The sequence below is a fragment of the Schistocerca piceifrons genome, chromosome 4 (genome assembly GCF_021461385.2).
Source record: "Schistocerca piceifrons isolate TAMUIC-IGC-003096 chromosome 4, iqSchPice1.1, whole genome shotgun sequence".
Lineage (NCBI taxonomy): Eukaryota > Metazoa > Arthropoda > Insecta > Orthoptera > Acrididae > Schistocerca > Schistocerca piceifrons.
Window position 1 is genome coordinate 540,086,150 of NC_060141.1, and position 25,334 is coordinate 540,111,483.

At 42.6% G+C, this 25,334-nt stretch overlaps 1 protein-coding gene across 2 annotated transcripts in view; it reads left to right on the plus strand.

Moving 5' to 3' along the window:
* The window catches only part of LOC124796262, a 197,457-nt gene that overhangs the window by 137,343 nt on the left and 34,780 nt on the right, over positions 1-25,334 (plus strand). For both annotated transcript variants that reach the window (XM_047260371.1, XM_047260372.1), the window contains exons 9-11: positions 3,524-3,745; positions 17,350-17,547; positions 21,796-21,932. In XM_047260371.1, the coding sequence (XP_047116327.1) occupies positions 3,524-3,745; positions 17,350-17,547; positions 21,796-21,932 (557 nt within the window). The remainder of the gene's footprint in view (positions 1-3,523; positions 3,746-17,349; positions 17,548-21,795; positions 21,933-25,334) is intronic.

A 25,334-nucleotide genomic window follows, 5' to 3' on the forward strand; every position in this document is an offset into this window, starting at 1 on the left:
TCCTCCTCATGCAGAGCTTATATTGCCTAAAGGAGTAAACATCAAGAGGTTGACAATATTTAGTTGTCACGACACTGAAATATGTGTGTTTAAGACCACGTTCTATAGATTTTTTGTTTCTTCACATTACCGTAGTTCCTCCCTTAGACCTTGTTCCTTAGACCAAAGTTCCTCCCTCATCACGCGAAAAGACGAGTAGCTTTGCATGCGAGTTGCTCATACCACTATGTTCAGGATGAGCAATGTTTTCGTGAAGTTCTGAGTATTCGACGTCACACACATCCCTTGTGAGCAGGGAGGATAGCTAATATTATAAAGGGAAAGCAAATGGAGCGAGACGGATGGGGAAGAAGTAAGCGAACTGTTTAATATTTCAAAAGTAATCGCCATAACCGTTAATGCATTTACCGCACTGCGAGACAAGCCGGCCAATGCCTTCACGGAAAAAATTTTCGCTTACGAAACATGATCGTACCCAGGCATACAACTCTACGTCACAGCCACTATCCAGGCATAAACCTCTACGTCACACCAAGAATGTCTCATTTCAGGGCTCCTAAATATGGGAATGGGCTGGGGAAAGATCGGAACTTAATGAAGGATGTTTAAGGGCGTCCCAGCGAAATTTCTGTAGCGTAGTCGAAACAACCTTGACAACATAAGGACGGGAATTATCTTGCAACAGAATCATGACGTCCGCCAGCATTCCTGGGCGTTTGTACTTGATGGCACGCTTCAGTTTTTGCAAAAGTCCCCCAACTGCTGTACTGTAATTGCGGAGTTGTGTTCCAGAATGCCAACGAGCAGCAGATCCTTGCAGTCAAAGGAAAAGGTCATCATGACTTTCCCAAAGCTGGTGTATTTGTTGTTTCGACTGTGCTACAGAAGTCGCTAGGAAACCCTTACACAACCTTTGTGCAGTCCCATGCGATTTCCATGTTTTTGGAGGCCTGAAGAAAGACATTCGTCGCCGCCGATTTGTCTCGGACGAAGAGATGCACGCGTGGGTGCAATCTCGGTTCCGTAGGCAACCGCAAACATTTTCCCTTGAGGGCAATGATCGTCTTGTCTCACAGTGGGATAAATGTATTAAACGTTACGCCAATTACTTAAAAAAAAGGATACCAACAGCCATAATTCTTCCTACAAATTGTTATTATTTAAGCAACCAGTTTCGACGTTTCTTCAGAACCGCCCCAATGCGAAAAGCTGTTGGACACATCCAAACTTTGGCGCACGTAGAGCAGGTACTATATGTTGAACTGGATACCATGGACTTCTATTTGTTCGACGTGTACACACCAAACGACAGCTTTTGTCGTGCTTTTGGAGTGTGCATGTCGTATAAATGGAAGTCCACGGAGACCTGTCCAGTATGTGGTACCTGTTCAATGTGCGCCAAAGTTTGAATGTCTCGGTTCGTTTTTGGAATAGGAGCCTGAAGATGACGCTAATGAAGTGGTGAAACTGGTTGCTTAAATAATAAAAAAGTTTAGGAACAATTACGGTTGTTGGTATCCTTTTTCTCCTAGTTATTAATTAGTCACAGTCCGGCATCCAAATCTATATCATGGAACTACAATGTTTTTTTTTTTTTTTTTGCCTTATCTGTCTCGTTTTCATTTAAGTGGCCCTTATAGTTATCCGAGAAATTCCTTTATAAGAAAAATACAAATGTATTAAATATGTGGTCTTGCTCATAATGTCAGGTTATAGCTGCATATTTTTATAAATATTAGAAGGTTGGACTTTTGAGAATGGCTGCAGCCCATGTATACTATTCTTAAAAGACATAGTTTTACACACACACACACACACACACACACACACACACACTGGTCATACCGGACACTCAATAGTCCATTACCGCAGCAACGTATTTTCGCCATCTGTCCCTGTCTTGGGCTATTTCCTTCCATTCACCTTCAGTACCTAGGCTCCTCAAATCAGCCTTCACATTGTCCTCCCATCTACGCCTCGGTCTCCCCACAGGACGTTTTCCCTCTAAGTGCCCTACCAGTACTCTGCGTGCTGCCCTGCCCTCATCCATTCGAGCTACGTGACCCGCCCATCGCAGCCTACGTGATTTAATAATACCGATTATGTCAGGGCTTCAACAGAGTTCGTGAACCTCTTCGTTATGGAGTTTTCGCCACTCTCCGCTAATGTCATCCCTTTTTGCTCCGAAAAATTTTGTTTTCAAATACTCGAAACGGCTTTTCATTTTGCACAGTGAGAGACCAAGTCTCACACCCATACAGCATAACTGGTAGAATCATAGTTTTGTATATTCTAATCTTTAAATTCCTAAACAATATCCGTGATGAAAGTAATCTATTCAGTGAGAAGTAACACGCATTTCCCGCCCGTAATCTCTCCTTCAGTTCGGATTCACTCTCATTTCTCGAAGTGATGTCCACGCCTAGATACTTAAATGTGTTCTTTTTTTCAAACTGCATGTCTCCAACTCTTAACATTTCCTGATCTACTGCTGTTGGCATTCTAGTAGTAACCAGGTATTTAGTTTTGTCTTCACTTATCCTTAGATCTACATCTTCACTAGCCTTGATCAACGCATTCGCATTTGCTGTTACAGATTCTTTCCTATCGCTAATGATGTTTAGATCATCTGCATACCCTAATATCTTAATATTTCCATTTAACTCCACACCTTCTGAATTATCTGCTGCCATTCGTACAATATATTCTAGGACTAAATTAAAAAGTAGCGGAGACAGGGCATCTCCCCGTTCTTTATTACAAATTCTTCTGACTCCAATTTCCCCACGCGTACTCTACCTTTTGTGTTTTTCAAACTCGCTTCTATAAGTCTAACATACTTCTTTGGTATGCTAAGTTCCAAAAGAATTCTGTACAATTTTGATTGCAATACTGAATCATATGCTTTTGTAAAATCTATGAAAAGATTATGAACTGGTTTATTGTATTCCCATTTCTTTTCCAAAATTTGACGCAGGGTGAATATTTGGTCTATAGTTGACCTGTTCCTCCGAAAGCCAGCTTGGTAATCCCCCGCAATTTCATCTGCATATGGTGTAAGCCTGCTTAGCAGAATATTCGAGAAAATTTTGGATCATACTGGTAATAGCGATATCCCTCTATAATTACTACAATCCATTTTGTCGCCCTTAAAAATTGGGATCAGAATCGACTCCTGCCACTCTTCAGGTATCATCTCTGAGTTCCATACCTTAGTTATCACTTTGTGAACTACTTCCACCAACTTCTGTCCCCCATTTTTAACTAATTCTGCAGTTATGCAATCTGATCCTGGTGCTTTATGGTTTTTCAAGTTCGATAATTACAGAGTAAATACACGATGAACCTGTCGAAATGTATGTTTTATGAAACTACAAATAATATCACATACTGTGTTCCCAGTTACTCCTGAGGATGCCTCTGCTGGGATCCTCGACTGCTCGTTCCTTATTCACGACAACCTCCAGGTCGTGGAACGCTTTTGTTCTAAGTCGTGACTTCCATCCGCCACTTGTTCCCGCAGGTCCGCGAGAGCAGATGACGCAGGTGAGCGCCTACCTGGACGGCTCCGTGGTGTACGGCAACCAGGCGGATCTGGCCAACAGCCTGCGCTCGTTCGTCGGGGGCCAGATGAGGGTCTCCTTCAGCCCTGACGGCCGCGAGCTGCTGCCCATCTCCACGGACCCCAACGACGGCTGCAACAGGGAGGTGGCCAATGCCAAGGGCCAGTACTGCTTCGCAGCCGGTGAGTCACGTGCTCAGGCACGGCGCTTACAGGCCACGCAGCTTCCGCAAGAAGGCAACCGAATTACGATAGCCGTTTTGCGCTGTTGATGGGGTTACGTGTTACTTCTGAATCGATTTTGCTAGCCAGCGTCGGAGTGTCAGCTGTTGCAATTTATTCAGCACAATGAAATGAGGTCTTCAGTGTTCTCTTAATATCTGCGCATATTATGAATTAAAGCTCTCAACCGCATTTTTCAGTCTGTAATTTCAGGAACTGCTGTAGGGATGTACACACAGGTTTCACTAATGTACAGGGTGAAGAAAAATTCGCGCCCTCGGACTTCATTGCATACTAACAATACAAAAATGTCTCTCACAAAATTTCGTCCTGCGCATATTTCCTGCAGTAAATGGACGTTAAGGACTGGCGATCTGGGAACACTGTACTCACATGTACGGTAACTACCTCTGTCACCGGACAGCACGAGTGCTTTGCAGATGGTGCAGTGGATAGCATTTTTGGTTAGCATGCAGGAGGTCGAGAATTCGATTCTGGGTCTAGGCGTATTTGTTTTTATTTGCCTGTTTCATTCCGCCGTATAGTACTATGGTATAAACCTTTTCTTAAGCCACATGTACCTGACATTTTCGTAGTACATCTTTGGAAATTATATGCAGAGCACATTGCTAGCCCGACTGGTGACGTAAGGCCATAACGAAGTGTAATGGACCTGAACGTGACAAGGATAATCGTTGGGGCTAATCGATGGGATTATTGGACTAGGATACACAGAAAACAGGTTTGGAAACTAGTAGACGCAGTGGTGTGAAACAATTCGCGTCCACGAGCTACAGAAGGCTGACCAGTGAAAATTATCGTAGTTCCATTTCTATGTTCATCGTATGCAAATGAAACTGTTTTGTAGAGGACACACTGTAATTGCTGTGCGACGATTAAGACACCAGACTACATTTAGGAAGTGAAACCAAACATGCCTCGACTCATAATCGAACCCTTGACCTCCTGCGTGCTAGCTGAAAACGCTAGCCGCTGCATCAACTGCACAGAACCATAGGTATAAGATGACGCAGGTTGTTACAGTACATATGAGTACAATGTTACCAGATTGTCGATCTACAAAGTCCATTTACCGTCGGAAATATGCGCAGGACGAAATTTTGTGAGAGACATTTTTGTATTGCTAGCATATGAAGAATTGTGCTCTGAAGTCCGAGTGCGCGAATTTTTCTTCACCCTGTATGTAGACAGATTCATGACGAAGGTTTGTATATATGATTTGTTACTGCTACGCCATACAATTTATCTAGCCACAGATACTTAGTGTTAACCACGCGAAGCCGTGACAGTCTGCTAGTTTTTAATAATCAGAATGTACGACTTCCGTACGTACGTCAGAAAATTTCTGCTTCATTGTGTCTGGCTGTGTTCTTTGAAGATTATGAGTAAACTAAGGTTACCGGCATAGGAAACCACACCGTGGTCCGGCTAGACTTGTGGTGAGGCTGCCACCTTTTGACCTCATGACTTGACAGAAACTTTTGATCACGGTTTACTTCCTCTAGCCTTTGGTAAGCCAATCTAACTATAAGGCAGCAGCTCTTTAATTTTTCCTCTGTGTTATTATTCCCTCGGAAGACTAGCTTCGCCATATCTAGGTGCCTTTCCTGCCTCATGCCTGAGCCTTCCTAAAGGCCGTCTAATATGATTAACTGACGTGAAGCCGTAATACAACTGTTATTCAAGCAATATCGAGGATATTCAGCCCAGTTGTCAATCATGTGATTATTGCCACGACTTGCTTCGGGACAGCATTATCCCATTTTCGGGTGCTAAAAACAAGGAAACCAAATAAAACAATCCACTTTATACCGATAGACATATAAGGAATACAGACTTCCTGAGTTACAACCTACCTTAAAAAACGTGCTTCGGTGTCTTAAATGAGAGGATGGAAGTGTCTGAAGGGCATTTCTGGCCACACTTTAGCGATATCCTCCTTAAGAAGCAACCACCAATATATTTTACCTAGTGACATAGGATTTTCGTATGCTATTTACGTTTAGGTTGCAGCGTAGAGGTAGTTTTATGTTAGAATAGGTTAGGACTAGACAGGCGTTTCTCAAAGATTTTATGACAGAAAGTAGTATCGTTAGTACTGAGCATTAGGCTTTAAATAAATTTCATCGTTGGTAGGTGATGGCAGCAGCTTTCAGTTTGCAACTGTACCTCGGGAACTGTGAATACACGCAGCTGGTTTTTAAGTTGTGGTAAACCTCAGCAGCATAAATTTTTTTAAAGGAAGGTTATAACACAAGATGTCTGTGTTCTTTGTATGTCTGTCGGTATTATGTGGACTGTTTTATATGGTTTACTTGTTTTTAGCGCTCAAAAATGTGATGATATTATCCCAAATCATTTCGTGACAATAATCAAACGAATGGCAACTGGACTGAATATCCTCATCATTGGGTCTAATATGAAGCCTTCAGGGGCCTTGTTGTGGATTGCCCTTCCTCTAGTCCCATCCCTTCGACCTGTCTGGCTTTGTTGACCCAGCCAGGAGGTTAAGGCTTCCACCTGCATAGCTCTCAGGCTGAAAAGTGACTCGCAAGAATCCTCACTATAGTCCTCTAGGAGGAATCAAGGGGAAAAAATGAAATTTCTAAGAATAATGAAGGGTTGGACAAGATTAGGTAGACTACTAAACGAAGAGATAAAACCGGAGCTTAGGATATATGCTCTAAATGAGTACTGTTTTTCCAAGTGTTTAGACGAATTGAGTATATGTCAGAGCGCCATAAGCGTCTAAATAAAATCAAGAACTTTAAGCAGAACTATAGCTTATGTTGTGGTTGGCAGGAGAGCCAACAGCGTGTTACTAGAGGAGGCCGAAAGGCACGCGTTTTAGCTCACGCAGGCTGGCGTGAGGTCTGGAACAGGGCAAGGAAATTGAAATTTAGAAAAACGGACGTAGCTGGTGGAATACTTAATCCATTAATGATGAACGTCGGTCTTGACGGTACATGATTCACAATATCAATAGTAACTGAATATGGCGCCTTGCTAGGTCGTAGCAAATGACGTAGCTGAAGGCTATGCTAAACTATCGTCTCGGCAAATGAGAGCGTATTTTGTCAGTGAACCATCGCTAGCAAAGTCGGCTGTACAACTGGGGCGAGTGCTAGGAAGTCTCTCTAGACCTGCCGTGTGGCGGCGCTCGGTCTGCAATCACTGATAGTGGCGACACGCGGGTCCGACGTATACTAACGGACCGCGGCCGATTTAAAGACTACCACCTAGCAAGTGTGGTGTCTGGCGGTGACACCACAGCTAAAGTCAAAGAAACCATGGTTACTGTAATAATTCGACTGGAGGCGCGATCGCACTGCAAGGTCCTGCGATCTTCTAATAGAAAAACAGTCCGTACAGGGTTAGCCTGTCGCTCCGACAGTGATAGTACAAATTCGCACTACATTTGAAGTTGGCACGACTTGGCCGTAAGTGCAGCAATGTGATAATACAGCTGCATCAATTGACACGATCTTCGAATAGAATGAATCTCACATCAAAAGGCATCTTGTAGAGTTTTATCCGCCGTTACTGAAATTCGTTTACTCACGTAGATAAAAAGCAGTGAAGTGTGTAAGACAAGGAACAACACTACCCACCAATAGTGGTCAATATTGATCTGCTATAACCGGCCTAGACGATTGGTTCACTAGATTCTTGTGATACGAGCGGTGAATATGACACCGCATTACGCACGGTAGAGGTGTTGTTTGACGATAATTCAATATATCTACCAGAATACGATGTACCAGTGTATTATGATTGATTGCTAATTCACTAACACTGTAGCCATTGAAACACAGGATAGCAGGTGTTCATAATGAATTGACAAGACCAGTGGTAGAAAGTTGTTGAAGTATATCTATTTGACGTTTGAGCGCAGTGTTAGTGGTTGGCACGGATTTGTATATCCAAAAGTGTCACAGTACAACCCCCTGGTCTAGCCCCGACCCCCTTCCCTACACACTATCGATGGGACCCCTTAATGGTAGTTACACCATGATTCACCACCAGTCACTAGTGTCTGAAAACATCTGGAACTTCATTCTTCAGTTCAAATACTCACCGACACTTCAACTCCGCCTTCCTTCTGGTTTGTGTCAGATCCCATGGAACCTACTGTGCATACACCTTTCTCATTATTTTGTCCCCTTCCTTCAACAAATTTAATCGACGGAGATGGCTAGAACATCCACTAAAAATTCCAGATACGAGAATTCCAAAATAAAGCCTTAAATTTCACACCTATAGGTACAGGATCCGTAGGAAGACCCAGAAAAAGATGGCTAGATACTTAGTGGGCGGAACAGGCGTATGACCAAACCATGATGAAAGAAGAAGAAACAGAAGGAGAAGAAAAAGAAGGAGAAGAAGAGGAGAAAGAAAACGTTGTACAATAAAAGATATTTAAAAATCTCATTCATATCAATGAGTCTGTCAGAAACTGTTTTTATCAACATAGAACACGCGTGCTGTAGAGAAGATGTGAAACGGTAACCTCGGAACGACCAGAAAACTTCCTAACGAGTAAAGACATATTCTAAATCATGAACGTACAATTATTGGATAGTCTGACATCATCCATTGATTGTTTATGAGAGTCTTTCTAACTAAAAGCTATATTGGATATAGCAATTTACAAATTAACTTGCTAAGCAGGATACTGGGATTTTACTAAGCAGTCTGATTTTGCTTATTCAATTAATATTCTTGTATCTTTACATTTCAAAAGATGCTTCTCGTCAATTCAACAAAGGAAATGAATAATAATAATATTCAGTAGGCAATTTTTCCTTATGTTTTGCAGAATGATATTTATTTTGGCACGAATCGATTTTTACCTTCTACAATAATTATCACATATAGAGTGTTTACAAAGGGGAAGTACTGTATTACATTTTGTGTCACAATAGAAATAATTACATTCAGCTAAAAATAAAAAATAAACTTCTTTATGTGGTTAGTGTTACATTTAACAACAGATAAAAGTATAGTTGAATGAAGAGATGTAATCTAACTAAAACTTTATTTACTAGAGGGCAAAAAGGAAATAATTTAGTCATTTAATAGTAAACTAGCAATCTGTGACTGATTTCAAGTGTTTCCAACAGGATCATCCTCCTGATTTTCTTAGCAGTGTGTAAAGTTTCACAATGTTGTGAACACTCCACATGTCATCACTTGTGTATCTTCTGTGTAAGTAGTATCAGCGTAATTCGCAAGTCATTTTATCTGCGTTTGCGACATTCGATTGTCACCTGATGTTGGCCTAAGAAACCGAAAGTCGTTTCGCGACCAGAATAATATAATTTTGCAACATGATAATCCGATCACGCCTCACAAGTTGTAAAGCATTTGTATAGAGCCATAAGCCGATTTGGAAGCAGAAATCCGGCAGCTAGAAGCCCAGATTGCAAACGATGCTGGACAGTTTACATCGTCAGTAGGAAGCGAAACTGTAAAATCGGTTTATAGATAACCATGTTTTGGAGGTAATGTAAACTTAATGAGAGTACCGTGTACATAACTCAGTGGGAGCGTCATGCTTTCTGACTCTCTCTCTTTCTCTCTCTCTCTCTCTCTCTATCTCTCTCTCTCTCTCTCTCTCCCTCTTTCTCTCGTGAGACAGGCATCCGCAGAATACTGTCGCTCTCGATCGGTTGTATAATATTTGTTTTCATTTTTTTTTCTTTTCCTCTGTCATCAATGCAAATAGCACGGTACAGTATCACTAAATGGTCACATCGTATCCCAAGGCACTCGAGACAGAGAAAAGCGGTAGAATGACCCTTTTGCCTGGTGCATCACATGGTACAATTGCAGTACTCGGCGGTACTGTGCGCCTCGCCTACCTCTCACCTATTTTGTTACCTGTAAAGCACTCTAACAGTTGACTAGCTACCAGAGTCCTGATAACATTGAGAACGTCTATACACACTCTCATGATACGTAATATCTTTTGTGTGAAGCTGCTGCAACAGTTGATGCAATGGGCTGCAGTGAGTAGTAGATATTACGGCGGAACAATTAACACCAGAATCCAAGATTTTTTAAGATTGATTGTTGGTTCTATACAAAGAGGTAGAATGAGAAACGTGAACACACAACGGCAGTTGTACTTCTGGAGCTTAGAGTGAATGATTACAGATTACTGGAACGAATTGTAGGTAAAATGAATGGGATCTCCGCTAGCAAAACTGGAACTGCAACGAACCATAAGCTCTGTTGCTTGACAGACGAAGAGATGCCAAACATATCTTGTCAAACACAGGCGTTAGAGAATAACAGAGGAGGTAGTTTATTCCCCGTGCGGGATAAAATTCGAGTGCATATCCTTTATACGGCTATTATTCCAGTTAAATGCGGCTTCAAAGATGTAATCTACGTAAGAGTTGTATGTTTGCATTTTCGCTCTCGCATGTCATCCAACTGTAAAATTTCGGCCGCATAGTCGCCGGTTTGGGATACGTGACTTGTATTACATAGGGCGTTCCCAGCAGTTCAGTTTTCTTCACATATCCCCTTCCGCACAGAAGCGTGTGAACACGTCTGGTCCGAAGGACGAGTAGCGGATCACTTGCCGGTAGCAGGTCTTTCGTTACTGGAAGGTGTTCTCTGACAATCTCTTAATATCGCATCCATGTCTTCCTTGAAGATGTTAATTTTTTATTCTCTGCGAAGAGACGTATTTTTCTTTTTAATTCCTATATAATATTCCGGTAGCAGTGACGTAATACCTCTCTTGAAGATACTTAAAAGTAGATCCCTTAAATTAAATCAATTATATTATACTAGTATTTTAAGAAGACTGTAATTTTCCGACAGCGCTTCTAACTGAACGTACCCTGAATTCTGTTGCGGACGTCTTGTCTGATGTATACATTGTGACTCATACTACAGCAGCGCGTATCAGCTTTAGCTTATCTCAATAGTTTGGTTTACAGACTGGTTCTTGAAGAAAAGTAAGTAAACTATTTGTTATTGACAGCATTACACTCAGGTTATTACAGACTTGCAGCGAATAGGAAATAAATGCCAGTAAAATACTGACAGTGGCGACTGATGCAGGAACAAATATAGTTTAAGGGGTAGAAATATCGTTTGGAACAAAAAGTCACACATTGACGCACTGTACCCACATGTTCAGTTCGGTAGCAAAAAGTCTATTGTACAGACTGACAAACTACCTGAGCTGGTTACTGCAGTAAAAAGGATTTAAGAACGGTTCAAACGAAGTGTAGTAGTAAATGATGAGCTAAGAAAATCATGGGACCTCAGACTAATTCTAGAATTACCCACTAGATGGTACTCAAAGTTTTATCTGAGTGCAAGATTTTTGCTGTTGTGTGCAGAAACTAATAATATCATTAACTGCCACGCTAGTACACGACCCATCAACAGCTGCAGATATTGTAAATGTGGCAGATGTTGTGGCGTTGTGCGAGATATAGAAGTGGCTACTCATGAATTTGCGTAGAAATGCAGTAGAGTTATGCCAATAACTAGTATGTTCAATCTCAAAATATCTGGCATGATACCACATTTGAGCTAATCGAAGTAGTAACATCATAACGTAAATTAAACTCTTACTACCAACGGAACATGTTACTATATTAGTTGTACCAACGTTACCCGATCCTACAGTCATTTTAAAGATCAGGAAAACAGAAAAACTAAATTTCATACATGGGGTTAACATTACAAAATAGGGTAAGAAAACTATCATTTATGGATTAGAGCAGAAACTGAACTACCATCACAGTCCAGTTATTATGTGAAAGACTGCCTTCTAGACCGTAAACAAGTTCGGTTAGATGTACGAGATGATGTCATTGGCACTACGTATTCAGAGCTACAAAAAACTACATTTAGATATTTGAGCTGTATAGCCTCACCGTCAGCTTCCGAAAAAGTGTTTTGAAAATCAGGACGTAGTAAATGTAAACAATGCAACAGACTGAATGAGAAACGTTGTAAGGCACCAAGATTTTCTCACCACACAAGCAATATTCTTTTAAATTTTTTGTTCATTTTCGATCACAGTTTACAGTGCACTGTCGGATTATTGATCATTCCATTGACTGATACTGACTACCACCATGTACTAATAATTTATGTAGTACTGCATGTCTGGGAGTTAATTACATCTAAGCACTGACGGAAAGGGCGAAGTGGCCCATGCGTTCCTGAAATCCTGCTATCAGATAGAGAGGGGCTAGGAAGAGACTTGTCGTCTACTACAGGGGCGGACATTTACAGCCCTGAGGGAGAGCAGAGAGTGGAAGCAGTGGTTTGCATTGCTGGAGGCCGCAGAACCCATGTAGGGTGGACAGAGTGGGTGGAAGGTTGCTCTCTGGTTGGAGGAAAAGAATTTCCGAATATGATTCTTGAGTTTCTCCCGGCGTATTTGATAATCAAAATATCCACGGGTATGCTGCCGGTCTATAGTGTCCAACGGGCACAATATTTCGGCGATCAAACATGTCGCCATCATCAGGTGAACTGACGGACTGAGCTCCTGCGAACGTGCCGGCACGGAGATCCGTACGCTATGGCTGCTCAGAGGGAACTGGGTTCGGTCGCGGCGGCGGCCGATTTAAATACCCTCCGCCCGCGGCACGCTCCCTCCGCCGTCCGCGCCCAGGGCCACGGTCGCGCGGTGGAACAGATTGCGACGGCGTTTGAGATGACGTCGGTGTGATGGCTCTGTCCGCCGTGGTCGTCACAACTATACGTCTGCTCGATTTACTCTTGATTAACCCGATCGCTGGTTCCCAAGCCTTGCTAAGATTATAGCCACAGTCACCGTCACCGTGACTGTGGCTATAATCTTAGTAAGGCTTGGGAACCAGCGATCGGGTTAATCAAGAGTAAATCGAGCAGACGTATAGTTGTGACGACCACGGCGGACAGAGCCATCACACCGACGTCATCTCAGACGCCGTCGCAATCTGTTCCACCGCGCGACCGTGGCGCTGGGCGCGGACGGCGGAGGGAGCGCGCCGCGGGCGGAGGGTATTTAAATCGGCCGCCGCCGCCACCGAACCCAGTTCCCTCTGAGCAGCCATAGCGTACGGATCTCCGTGCCGGCACGTTCACAGGAGCTCAGTCCGTCAGTTCACCTGATGATGGCGACATGTTTGATCGCCGAAATATTGTGCCCGTTGGACACTATAGACCGGCAGCATACCCGTGGATATTTTGATAATTTCCGAATAGTATACCTGGCGGCTGAACAAAGCGAAAAAGGAAAAGTCGTCCTTGCAGCGTGAAGGGATGCGGAGGGGCAAAAACGATGGTCGAGAGCTGTCCCCTGACAAATCTTCTAATGGAAAGTGCCAGGACAAGCTTCCACCGACAAGCAGAGACGCGTTTTTGATTGGCGGAGTGCTAAGGATATAGGAGGGGTAATGGAAACTTTCTGAAAGGAGTATGAGATTCAGGTGATTGTCTGACAGGACCCGTGTAGTGGAAGGCAATGTTTTTGTGACGGCCACTGGGATTCGTCGCGTGAGCGAGAACGTAGACGCATCGTGTCTAGGAGGGAGCGGGGTATGTTGTGGATAGGGCACATCACTCAGTGGATTGAACAAGGACACTTCCTTGTCTGGATCGATCGAAGACAGTTTCCTCCAGGGATCGACCTAGAGACTCCACTGACGAGAACCACAGTGGAGAATCTGGGACTTAAATTTTGCAAACAGTTGCTTTCGACACAGGCAGCGTGTGAAGTTTTTCCCTGACACAGTTGTTATTCTTTTTACTCAAGTGACGACCATTTACTTCTGTGTGTAGTCTTCTTTACAGAAAAATACTTGAGTCGAATTTCTGTATGTGACTAGTGAACAAACATTAATACTGATTCGTTACTTTCTTTTACTAAGGTGATTTGAGCCCTAAGAGTTTGTGGACGGCATATCGCATACATTTTGTAGGCAGAAAATTACAGGTACACCACGTACATTAATTTCACGCCCCAACGAGCAGATCATCGGTGTAATAGAACTGCTGTCTGTACTTCATTAGGCGATATGTGCACTTCGGTTCGGCAGATAGGGAAACACTAACAGTTAATGTCTGCAGTTCCATTTGCTTGTCTACTGAGCTTCTTCTGAAAGTGCCAGTCAGGGTGTAGGTCTTCTGATTCTCACCGCTAATCTGTATCAGTCAACTTTGTGTCCGCCTAATAGCAGGGAGCGGGAGGGGGTGAGGGTGGTCGACTTTCTTTAGAACACATGTCTTGTCAATATGGAAATTACAGATAGGGTAGAATCCGATATGTTAATATAAATTTTGCACGTGTTTTTTGGAAAACTAGTTTACGGGACCCATATTATGATTCATTCTAGTAGTATCCCGATAGGAATGCCTGGTTTGATGTGCTAAACTGAAGTAAAGTAACACTACAACACGATACTTCGTTTTATGGAAATCCCTAGGTGTAGGCTGTCAACGGCAGGATCATATTAATCATTTGTAGGGGTGAAACAGCAGAAACAACATTAGGCAAGGACACGTACACATACTGTATGTTACAAACTCCACGGGGGCTTGAAAAGGCTCTCAAAAATGTAATTGTAATAGTCTGCAGACAAAGAGCTGTGGGATATGAAATAATCACTCTTGTATTTATTATTTAATAAATATGATATTGGATATACATGTATGTTACTTTTTACGCTAGTCTATAATTTCTTGATTTAACATAGATCTTCTGGTGTCAAGTATTATCGACCATCGATGTTTAGACGTCGATAATGAATCGGTATCGATGATTTGTCAATATCGCGCATCCCCAGTTGGGCCTAGATTCAGATTATCCTTTCGTTGTTGTGGAAAAAATATATTTTTTTACATTTTTTGCACAGTGTAACCTCAGTTTGAAAGTTGAAAGTTGTTTAACTTTTTCAGATTACCTGGGCGACATCGGAAAAATACCAGTTTTATTTGCCAACATAATATATTTAATATTAACAACAACCGCTGAGCAAAAACAAAAAAAAGGAAAAAAATTAGGGACGGCCAGTGAGAGAATAGCATCGAGTGAGATAGGGTTGTAGCCTCTCCCCAATGTTATTCAATCTGTATATTGAGCAAGCAGTAAAGGAAACAAAAGAAAAATTCGTCGGAGTAGGTATTAAAATCCATGGAGAAGAAATAAAAACTTTGAGGTTCGCCGATGACACTGTAATTCCGTCAGAGACAACAAAGGACCTAGAAGAGCAGCTGAACGGAATGGACAGTGTCTTGAAAGGAGGATATAACATCAACAAAAGCAAAACGACGATAATGGAATGTAGTCGAATTAAATCGGATGATGCTGAGAGTATTAGATTAGGAAATGAGACGCTTAAAGTAGTAAACGAGTTTTGCTATTTGGGGAGCAAAATAACTGATGATGGTCGAAGCAGAGAGGATATAAAATGTAGACTGGCAATGGCAAGGAAAGCGTTTCTGAAGAAGAGAAATTTGTTAACATCGAGTATAGATTCAAGTGTCAGGAAGTCGTTTCTGAAAGTATTTGTGTGGAGTGTAGCCATGTATGGAAGTGAAACGTGGACGATAAATAGTTTAGACAAGAAGAGAATAGAAGCTTTCGAAATGTGGTGCTACAGAAGAATGCTGAAGATTAGATGGGTAGATCATATAACTAATGAAGAGGTATTGAATAGGATTGGTGAGAAGAGGGGTTTGTGGCACAACTTGACTAGAAGAAGGGATCGGTTGGTAGGACATGTTCTGAGGCATCAAGGGATTACCAATTTTGTATTGGTGGGCAGCGTGGAGGGAGACCAAGAGATGAATACACTAAGCAGATTCAGAAGGATGTAGGCTGCAGTATGTACTGGGAGATGAAGAAGCTTGTACAGGATAGAGTAGCATGGAGAGCTGCATCAAACCAGTCTCAGGACTGAAGACCACAACAACAACAACCATAACTTTACCTAAAGGGGTTTTCCATACCGACTGTCTTGCAGACGCTCTCCTGTTGGGCCGCAATGCGACTTGCTGTAGACCGCATGCGACCCGCGGGTCGCGGGCTGGACACTCCTGGGTTACAGTCTGTTGTGTTTGAAATACGAGGGCAGTTCAATAAGTAATGCAACACATTTTTTTTCTGAAACAGGGGTTGTTTTATTCAGCATTGAAATACAGCAGGTTATTCCCCAATCTTTTAGCTACACAACACTATTTTTCAACGTAATCTCCATTCAATGCTATGGCCTTACGCCACCTTGAAATGAAGGCCTGTATGCCTGCACGGTACCATTCCACTGGTCGATGTCGGAGCCAACGTCGTACTGCATCAATAACTTCTTCATCATCCGCGTAGTGCCTCCCACGGATTGCGTCCTTCATTGGGCCAAACATATGGAAATCCGACGGTGCGAGAACGGGTCTGTAGGGTGCATGAGGAAGAACAGTCCACTGAAGTTTTGTGAGCTCCTCTCGGGTGCGAAGACTTGTGTGAGGTCTTGCGTTGCCATGAAGAAGGAGAAGTTCGTTCAGATTTTTGTGCCTACCAACACGCTGAAGTCGTTTCTTCAATTTCTGAAGAGTAGCACAATACACTTCAGAGTTGCTCGTTTGACCATGGGGAAGGACATCGAACAGAATAACCCCTTCAGCGTCCCAGAAGACTGTAACCATAACTTTACCGGCTGAGGGTATGGCTTTAAACTTTTTCTTGGTAGGGGAGTGGGTGTGGCGCCACTCCAGTGATTGCCGTTTTGTTTCAGGTTCGAAGTGATGAACCCATGTTTCATCACCTGTAACAATCTTTGACAAGAAATTGTCACCCTCAGCCACATGACGAGCAAGCAATTCCGCACAGATGGTTCTCCTTTGCTCTTTATGGTGTTCGGTTAGACAACGAGGGACCCAGCGGGAACAAACCTTTGAATATCCCAACTGGTGAACAATTGTGACAGCACTACCAACAGAGATCTCAAGTTGAGCACTGAGTTGTTTGATGGTGATCCGTCGATCATCTCAAACGAGTGTGTTCGCACGCTCCGCCATTGCAGGAGTCACAGCTGTTCACGGCCGGCCCGCACGCGGGAGATCAGACAGTCTTGCTTGACCTTGCGGCGATGATGACACACGCTTTGCCCAACGACTCACCGTGCTTTTGTCCACTGCCAGATCACCGTAGACATTCTGCAAGCGCCTATGAATATCTGAGATGCCCTGGTTTTCCGCCGAAAGAAACTCGATCACTGCCCGTTGTTTGTAACGCACATCCGTTACAGACGCCATTTTAACAGCTCCGTACAGCGCTGCCACCTGTCGGAAGTCAATGAAACTATACGAGACGAAGCGGGAATGTTTGAAAATATTCCACAAGAAATTTCCGGTTTTTTCAACCAAAATTGGCCGAGAAAAAAAATGTGTTGCATTACTTATTGAACTGCCCTCGTATGTTGTAGCTGAGACTTTCCTTGTTCTGTAAAACTGTTGTCGTCTTATTCTCGCAGCACACGTTCTTTTCTCGCCAACTGTACCACTGTGTTGTGTGTTCCCGTGTGCAGGGGACCCGCGGTCGAACGAGAACCTGCACCTGACCACGATGCACCTGGTGTGGGTGCGCCACCACAACGCGCTGGCGGCGCGCCTGCAGGAGCTGAACCCCACGTGGAGCGACGAGCGCCTCTACCAGGAGGCGCGCCGCATCATCGCCGCCCAGATGCAGCACATCACCTACAACGAGATGCTGCCGCTCATACTCGGTACGCCGGCCTCCGTTCACCGTCTCTGCCAGGCTGGCGTGGCGCGGGAAATAATGAAACACAATAATATTACAAACTTGATTACCTTCAGAAATATGAAATTAGGCGGTTTCAAAATTTTTCTTCACACATAAAGAAACTGTTGTATTCTCCAACAGTTTATTGAACGTTACTTCTTCTAAAATACAATAGCTGGCTGTACAACAGATGTAGACGTCCGTCGATCCGACACCCCCGGGATAACAAGGCCGCCCAGCAGTGTTAGTGACGTCACAGTAAGCGGCTCATAGCCGACGCAGCAGTCCACGGACACCTCCGTACAGACGCGCCTGATTCTAACGATCTTCTGTCCGTCGTACAGAAAGGAGCGAACTATAATTCGAACCAAAGACCAAATTATATGTATTCTTGTAAACAGCATAAAGGTTCATAACGAAATACCGATTACATATACCGGCAGGAATAAGTTTAATCGATTGAGGAACTTTGCCACTATTTGATAATTGTCAGAACACTATTTAGCTTTAAAACTCGCATACAGGTGGTGACAAATGCCAACTGACAGCAGGACTTAACATTTTCAAGCTATTACACTGAAAGTAAATTATCTTAAACAGTGTCAGACATAGCAAAACCCTCACAACTTTCGTTTACAATAAGGTAACAAGAGTTCGCTTTATCTCATAAAACACATGACTATTGTGAATTTACTCATATGTTCACGGTGACAGCTCTTTTCAAGAATTTTTACAAGTGTATCCCCAGTAATAAGGAATGGAAACAAAAGATAGATATCAAATATTCTCCTTTTAACATAGACATCACTGAACACGAGATTCTGTCTTGCACTGTGATACTAAGGGACTGCTCTTTCCTTTAAGAAAAGTCTGACAATTTGAAGTTCACTCTGCTATTGAAGATACACTTCTTGAAACAATATTAAAAACGTTATGAAAGGTAAGGAAATGAAAAACAACCAAGTGCATTACATGTAAGAATGTGAGCAAAAGGCTGAGGCTCTCTTTACTTACCATTTTCAATCTCTCTACAGCTTATTTCCTTTTCCACATGGAAATCACCAACTGCAAGTCTCATTATTGCTGTCTGTTACTAACAAAGTGCTTTTCTATTTAGAAAACCTGACAATTTGATGTTCATTCTGGTACTGAAGATAAACACTTTTCAGAGGAGTTCTAGAACCTATTCCTGCCCCTATATGTAGTCGGTATTTCGTTGTGAACCTTTATGCTGTTTACAAGAATATATATAATTTGGTCGTTGGTTCGAATTATAGTTCGCTCCTTTCTGTACGACGGACAGAAGATCGTTAGCATCAGGCGCGTCTGTACGGAGGTGTCCGTGGACTGCTGCGTCGGCTATGGGCCGCTTACTGTGACGTCACTAACACTGCTGGGCGGCCTTGTTATCCCGGAGGTGTCGGTCGATCTAGCCGGAGATGTGGTTCCTCTCGGTCGGCTTGTACTTCGATCGGCGGTGCAGTACAGCGGCTTCGGTGATATCTTCTCGGAGACTCTGCTATAGTGGTTACCATTAGCAGCGGACGCAGACTGGTCTGCCTTCGACCTGCCGGGCCTATATAGTGAGCTGGAGCCAATAGAAACCCGGCGAAGGAATCCGTGGCCGGATATGTCGCGGAGACCTCTGCAAGGAGGTCTTCGCCTGTTTGGCTGTTGGTTTGTTTCCCTCATAGCGTGATTGTTATGCGGTGCTGCCTGCCATTTAGGGGAGCCCGATGGCAGACAGTACAGAGACTATAGATGCAACTCAAAAATTTGTGGGTGTTCCACCTGTATTAACTTATATTGCTAACCAGTTTTCAGCTTGTATGGGCATCTTCAGATCATATCGCCGTTTGAAAAAATATGTTACATGTGGACAGTGAGGTGCAAAAACAGAGTAAATATCTTCTTTGACAGTGTAGTACCCTGCCCGATAAAAAAAAAAACTCAGAAGGGGACGAGGAAACGTAAGGAGACATCACGAGCTGATACGGTAGGTGATTTGGTTCAATAGCCACAAAATCGTGCCAAATTTTCAAACAAATTGGCAGTATGGACGACTTATCAGTATGACATTCACCCCTTGAGGCCTGTAGGCTTGTACTGATTCGGTTTATCCTCTGCTGAGACAGGGTCCCTCATAACAGAAAGAACCTTGATGACTATTACTTTAGGTCCGTCTAATTACAACTGAATAACGGAAACTTTTCGTCCTATACGCGTTTCGCTTTTAGGCTTTGAAAGGCTTCATCATCGGCCTTTAAAAAAAATATAGTTGTCTTTATACTATTTCGTGTTAGACATTGTGGATTCAGGTTAGAAACAATTCTGGCACCTTCGGATTTTCTCTGACGGAATAGTAGTTAGAATTTGTACTTATAGATTTGATACATGCTCAGCATGTGTTCTTGTTCCGCTTTTACACCTCTTTTTTCTGCGTACCGGTACTGCAATTCAAAATTTAATTTGAATAGCGCAAGGAAATCAATACTCATTTACGCCATGTTATGTTTTGATGTTGTTCCGAATTGTTGAATATTATGACCAACTTATGGAATGTCTGTTTGTGATATCTGTGTCTGTAAGTACGCGCGCGCGCTCGTCTGTGTGTGCGTGTAAGAGTGTGCGCGCTAATCACTGCATCAACAGGTATTTATTTTAGTGTTGTTAGGCGTGTGTATGTACACCGTTTCCTTTTTATGTGTGCATGTGTGTGTGTGTGTGTGTGTGTGTGTGTGTGTGTGTGTGCGTGTGTGTGTGTGTGTGTGTGTGTGTGTGTGCGAATCTTTTTTTTGTTTAGACACATCAGGTATTAGAAGTATGAAACAAACAATGTTAAGTTGCAGAGTACTTCAAGGACCATCACCGTACCAATGTAGAACAAGACATAAGAATCATCAGGATCAATAATCACAACAAATGCTTTATCACAATGCAAGAAAACTACCACATACAGAAAGTCAATGTAGGGAAGAAAACGGTCATAAGCGACCAGACACGGATCAATGCACACACTGTGATAAACCTAATAAAAGAAATCATAAGCTAAAAACGAAATTTATAAAAAGACATCTGTACACACATACAAAAATACTAAACTACTACAAGAAACTGAAATTCACACACGCACACAAAATGCAAATAAAGAACAGGATGCATACACAAACGCAACCATACTAACTAATACACGGACAGATCATAGGTATCACAAATACATTTTCGGTAGTTGGGAATAACATTCAACAGATGGCAAAAACATACGAAACAAAACACGTAAATGAGTTTTCTTTTCCCAGTACTGTGCAAATGAAATTTCTAATGTCTCTAAGAAGAAGAAGAACAGTTGTAAAATCAGAACAAGAGTGGCATCTACGCAATCTATGCATACAAATTTATGAACTATTATTATGTCACATAAAATCAGAAAGTGCCAGAACTGTTAATTGCGGCAGAAACTTTCTACTTCTCGTTCAGGTAGTGTTTGTCATATGTAAGGGTACAGTCCAGAGTCACTCCCAGATATTTCGGGGTCGGACACTGTTCAAGAGTAATTCCTTTCGAGATAACTCAAACTTACCGCCTGCTTATGCACAATGTGTTGGATTTATTTACGTTCAGCGTCAACTGCCAGTCAGGCAGCAATCATCGATCTTTCACAGGCCTCCCTACAGTTCACTACGGTCTAATGCCTCTGCAGCCTTGCTATAGACAACTGCTTCGAACAAAAATACTTCATGGAGCCTGCAACGTTACGCACTACATCATTTATACATATTGTAAACAAACGTCACTTAACAATGTCCTAATATGTAAAACAAAATATTGTAGTACAAACACAAGTACGTACTTATTTTGAACCACTGATGAAGCCTTTCAAATAATGAAAGCGAAAGACGTGAAACACGAAATTTTTTTATTCAGTTGTAATTATCTGACCTTAAGTGATAATTATCAATATAATATCACACGCAGCTGAGTGATAGGATAACAAATGTTAAAGAGGAACTCACTGATTCTGGTGTACAGTACCAAAACATGTTTGGAAACTAACGAACAAGAAGAAACAGGGTGAATTACATGAATATCGTTTTTGTTAATACGAATAAGATCGCTAATTCTGACTCTTCGTCAGTCGCCGTGTTGTTAAATTCATCAACAGATGTCGGGAGAACAGTTTCACGTTAGTGCTGAGCCTGGTGCGTTATACACAGCTCGAGTCTGGTTGCAGGGGACGTGATTACTGACCGGCTGAGTCTGCGCCCGCAGGCGGCTGGCTATTACAACAAGTACGACGCAACCGTCGACGCGACCATCGCCAACAGCTTCGCGGCAGCCGCCTTCCGGTTCGCACACACGCTCATCCCGGTAAGTGGACCTCACCGAACTGACCTCTGTTCGCTTATAGGGACGACGAGCAATTTCTTCATACAAACTTCCATTAACATATTTTCGTGCTAAAAGAGTCAGAACAACCAGAGAAATAATAATACCTGTATTGTATCTCGTATAATGTACGTTAGAACACCAGATAAAAAACGGTATGGAACTTCCTGGAAAATTAAAAATGTGTGCCGGACTGGAACTCGAACCCAGGACCTGTCATTCGCAGGGAAGTACACTACCAACGCAGCTACCCGAGGTTCTGGGTTCGATCCACGAGCACGACTCACATCTCGTCCTCACAGTTTTACTTCCGTCAGCGCCTGATCTGCTACCTTCCAGACTTGACAGAAGTTCTGCTGCAGCACTACCACCCCTGCAAGAAAGGATATTCTGGAGACATGGCTTAGCCACAGCTTGGAGAATTGTTTCAGAATGAGTCTTTCGCTCTGCAGCGTAGTGTGAGCTGATATGAAACTTCCTGGCAGATTGAAACTGTGTGCCGGACCGAGACTCGAACCCGGGACCTTTGCCTTTTGCGGGCACGTGCTCTAGAAGCTGCCCGTGGTACTGGGTTCGACTTCCAGTCCCGCACACAGTTTCATATCAGCTCACACTCCTCTTCAGAGTGAAAGGTTCATTCTAGACATCACAATACAACTGTGTAACACCGCTTCTAGCCTTTTTTCCGATGAACTTATTATTTCCTATATCAGCTATAGAAAGAAGACTAGAACGATCGTTATCGTGCACCAGTCATTTGTTTCTGTGATTGGATGCCTTTCCGGACTCAACAATACCAACTTAGTCTAAGGAGAACGTTACCTTGTGCCAAGTCCGTAATTTATTTCTGGGTATTGTCTTCCTGACGCGAAGATGCTCAAACAATTTCAAAACAACAATCAGCCTGGCAGTTCTACCACACTAAACATTGTAAAACTGAAGGGCGAATTTGATTCGTGTTGCGCCCCCCTGCCCCCAACCACCACCGCCTCACCCTTTGTGAAGCTAGCTGGTGGTTTAGGTCTTACGCTAAGGGAACAGTTATTTCGTATCTTGTATTTTATTGAGAACCATAAAAAATATTTCTCCCAACATTTAACAAAGGGGAATTCCAAACAGTGATGATCAGAAAGGTCTATCACGCTTATCACTGTTCTATAGCAATGAAGAGGAAACTGTTCGTGCTGAAACTTCCGAAACTTCATCTTTTTTTGTGAATTCACGGGACGTTTGACCACAACATAGGGCGATTCAAAATAACTATTACAGGCTTCTGGGGATTGTAGAGTGGACTTGATAGATGAAGTTCTGATAAAAGGAAACTATGTCCAGAAGTGTACCGCTTGGATGTAAAATCAGTTTGAACTTAGGATCACTTCTAATGTTCGAAACTAGGAGGGTTGGCTGTGGTGCTCCACGAATGCGCTGCATTCTAAGCTTTGAAGAGGACGTCCTTCGCCACGTAGAAGAGAACCCGAGGACATGTACGCGAAACAATGTCCATGCCATACCTTCCTACAACACGCAAGTCAGAGCTCTTTGTCCCTGCTTTGTGCGTACTGTGAGGCGGGAGATTTGAAAGTGATCCGGTCCTCAAAGTGATTTTACTTCTGGACGTGGGTTCCTTATCAGAACTTCATTTACCAAGCCCCTCTACAAACTCTAGAAACATACAACAGCAATTTTGAATCACGTTGTATAGTATACGTTCCCGGGTTTTCAGGTCTTATATCATGATTAAATAAAAGTAAAAAACACATCATTATTTTTCAAGGGACGTAATATTTAGAGGCAGAAACCACTTGCCTTTTTCACAACAGCTCACCTATGCAGTTGTAGGAGAGCTTATCTTTTAATGTGAATCCGATCACGGCGTTACTTGTTTCTTTCACATTCAGAAAGCACTGCTAGACCTGAAAACCTAGCAATCTAGCAGACAAAATTCTACATCTTTGATTTAATCGCGCAGTCATTTAACTATACTCTTAATGGATGGTGGAGATATTGCCTTTCATAGCTACTCCACATTGCAATTCATAGTATCTTGTCTATGTTCCCTGTCGATTTGGTCCAGACATAATAAAACTACTTATGCGCTATGCGACAAGTTTCTAATGCAAAGTAATCTAATTGCCGAGAAGCTCCAGCCTCATCTGTTGATCACACCTGTGGCACCATAGAGTGTATGTAATGGTAACTCCAGGGCCCGAATAGCTAGCTAGCTCTTACAGCTATGAGACTGAACACATGCAGATGGTGTGCCTTTGGAAAACCTCACTGTGTGCGATAATTTTCGACAGTAGTAGCAGTATTGTGACGATTTCTTACAGGGGGCGTCATCATGGGACTAATCTCCTTTTTAGGGCGTAGAAAAATATCTGCTACCAGTCTCAATAAAAGGTTATTTATTTGTCACACGACCGGTTTCGGGCTCGCGCCCATCCTCCGGTGTTTATACATTCATGTACATGTTTATACTGCTGGATATCACTGTATAAATACCAAAAAAAAAAAAATTATTTGCTGGTGACTGCACAGATACAAGTGGGATAATTGTAAGTGGCAGGGCAGCATTTGACGAAAATATATCTGTACTTACAAAAGATGGAGCGCCATTATTATAGTTGCGCTGTGGTGACAGTTTTGCCTTTTAGTTACACACTTATTATCATTTATACGTCCATATTTCAGTTTTACCAAGTTTAGCTGTATGTTTCACTATTACGATGTGCACGCGTGAAATACACTATGTTTGCATACAAACATGAGGGCTGTCGTCAAAGAACTTAGACGTAGCAGATGCAAAGATGTTGCTCATACAGAAACATGTAGGTTTGTAAATAATTTTTTTGTATTTATACAGTGATCTCCAGCAGTATAAACATGTACATGAATGCATAGACACCTGAGGATGCGCGCGAGCCCTAAACCGGTCGTGCGACAAATAAATAACCTTTTATTGTGACTGGTAGCGGATATTTTTCTACACCCTATAAAGGAACAGTCACGGAGTTCGACAGCATCCGCTATGGATAAAATTCATTTAATCTCGTTCTCCTTTTGTGATAATAGAAGGAACCGTGTGAAGCTAACGTTATTTTATTTATTGTTATATGAAGAAATTTTAAACCTGCACGACTGTATTGACTATTTTTTAAGCTCTGAATACCCAGTAAGTACTTCATTGTAGCTGGTTTTGTCTTGGTTTGGACCACAGAAATTCTGTGCTTCGATGAGAATGAAAAGTGCTGACAGTATGAATACCTCAGCCGTCTCTAAGTGCATGAATAACCTGATTGCTTACTCTTCTAAGGAACTTACTGTCTCTTAGTTCTTGTTTATGACAATGAAGATCTTGGAAAAGTAAAGGTGTGAGGGCGAGTG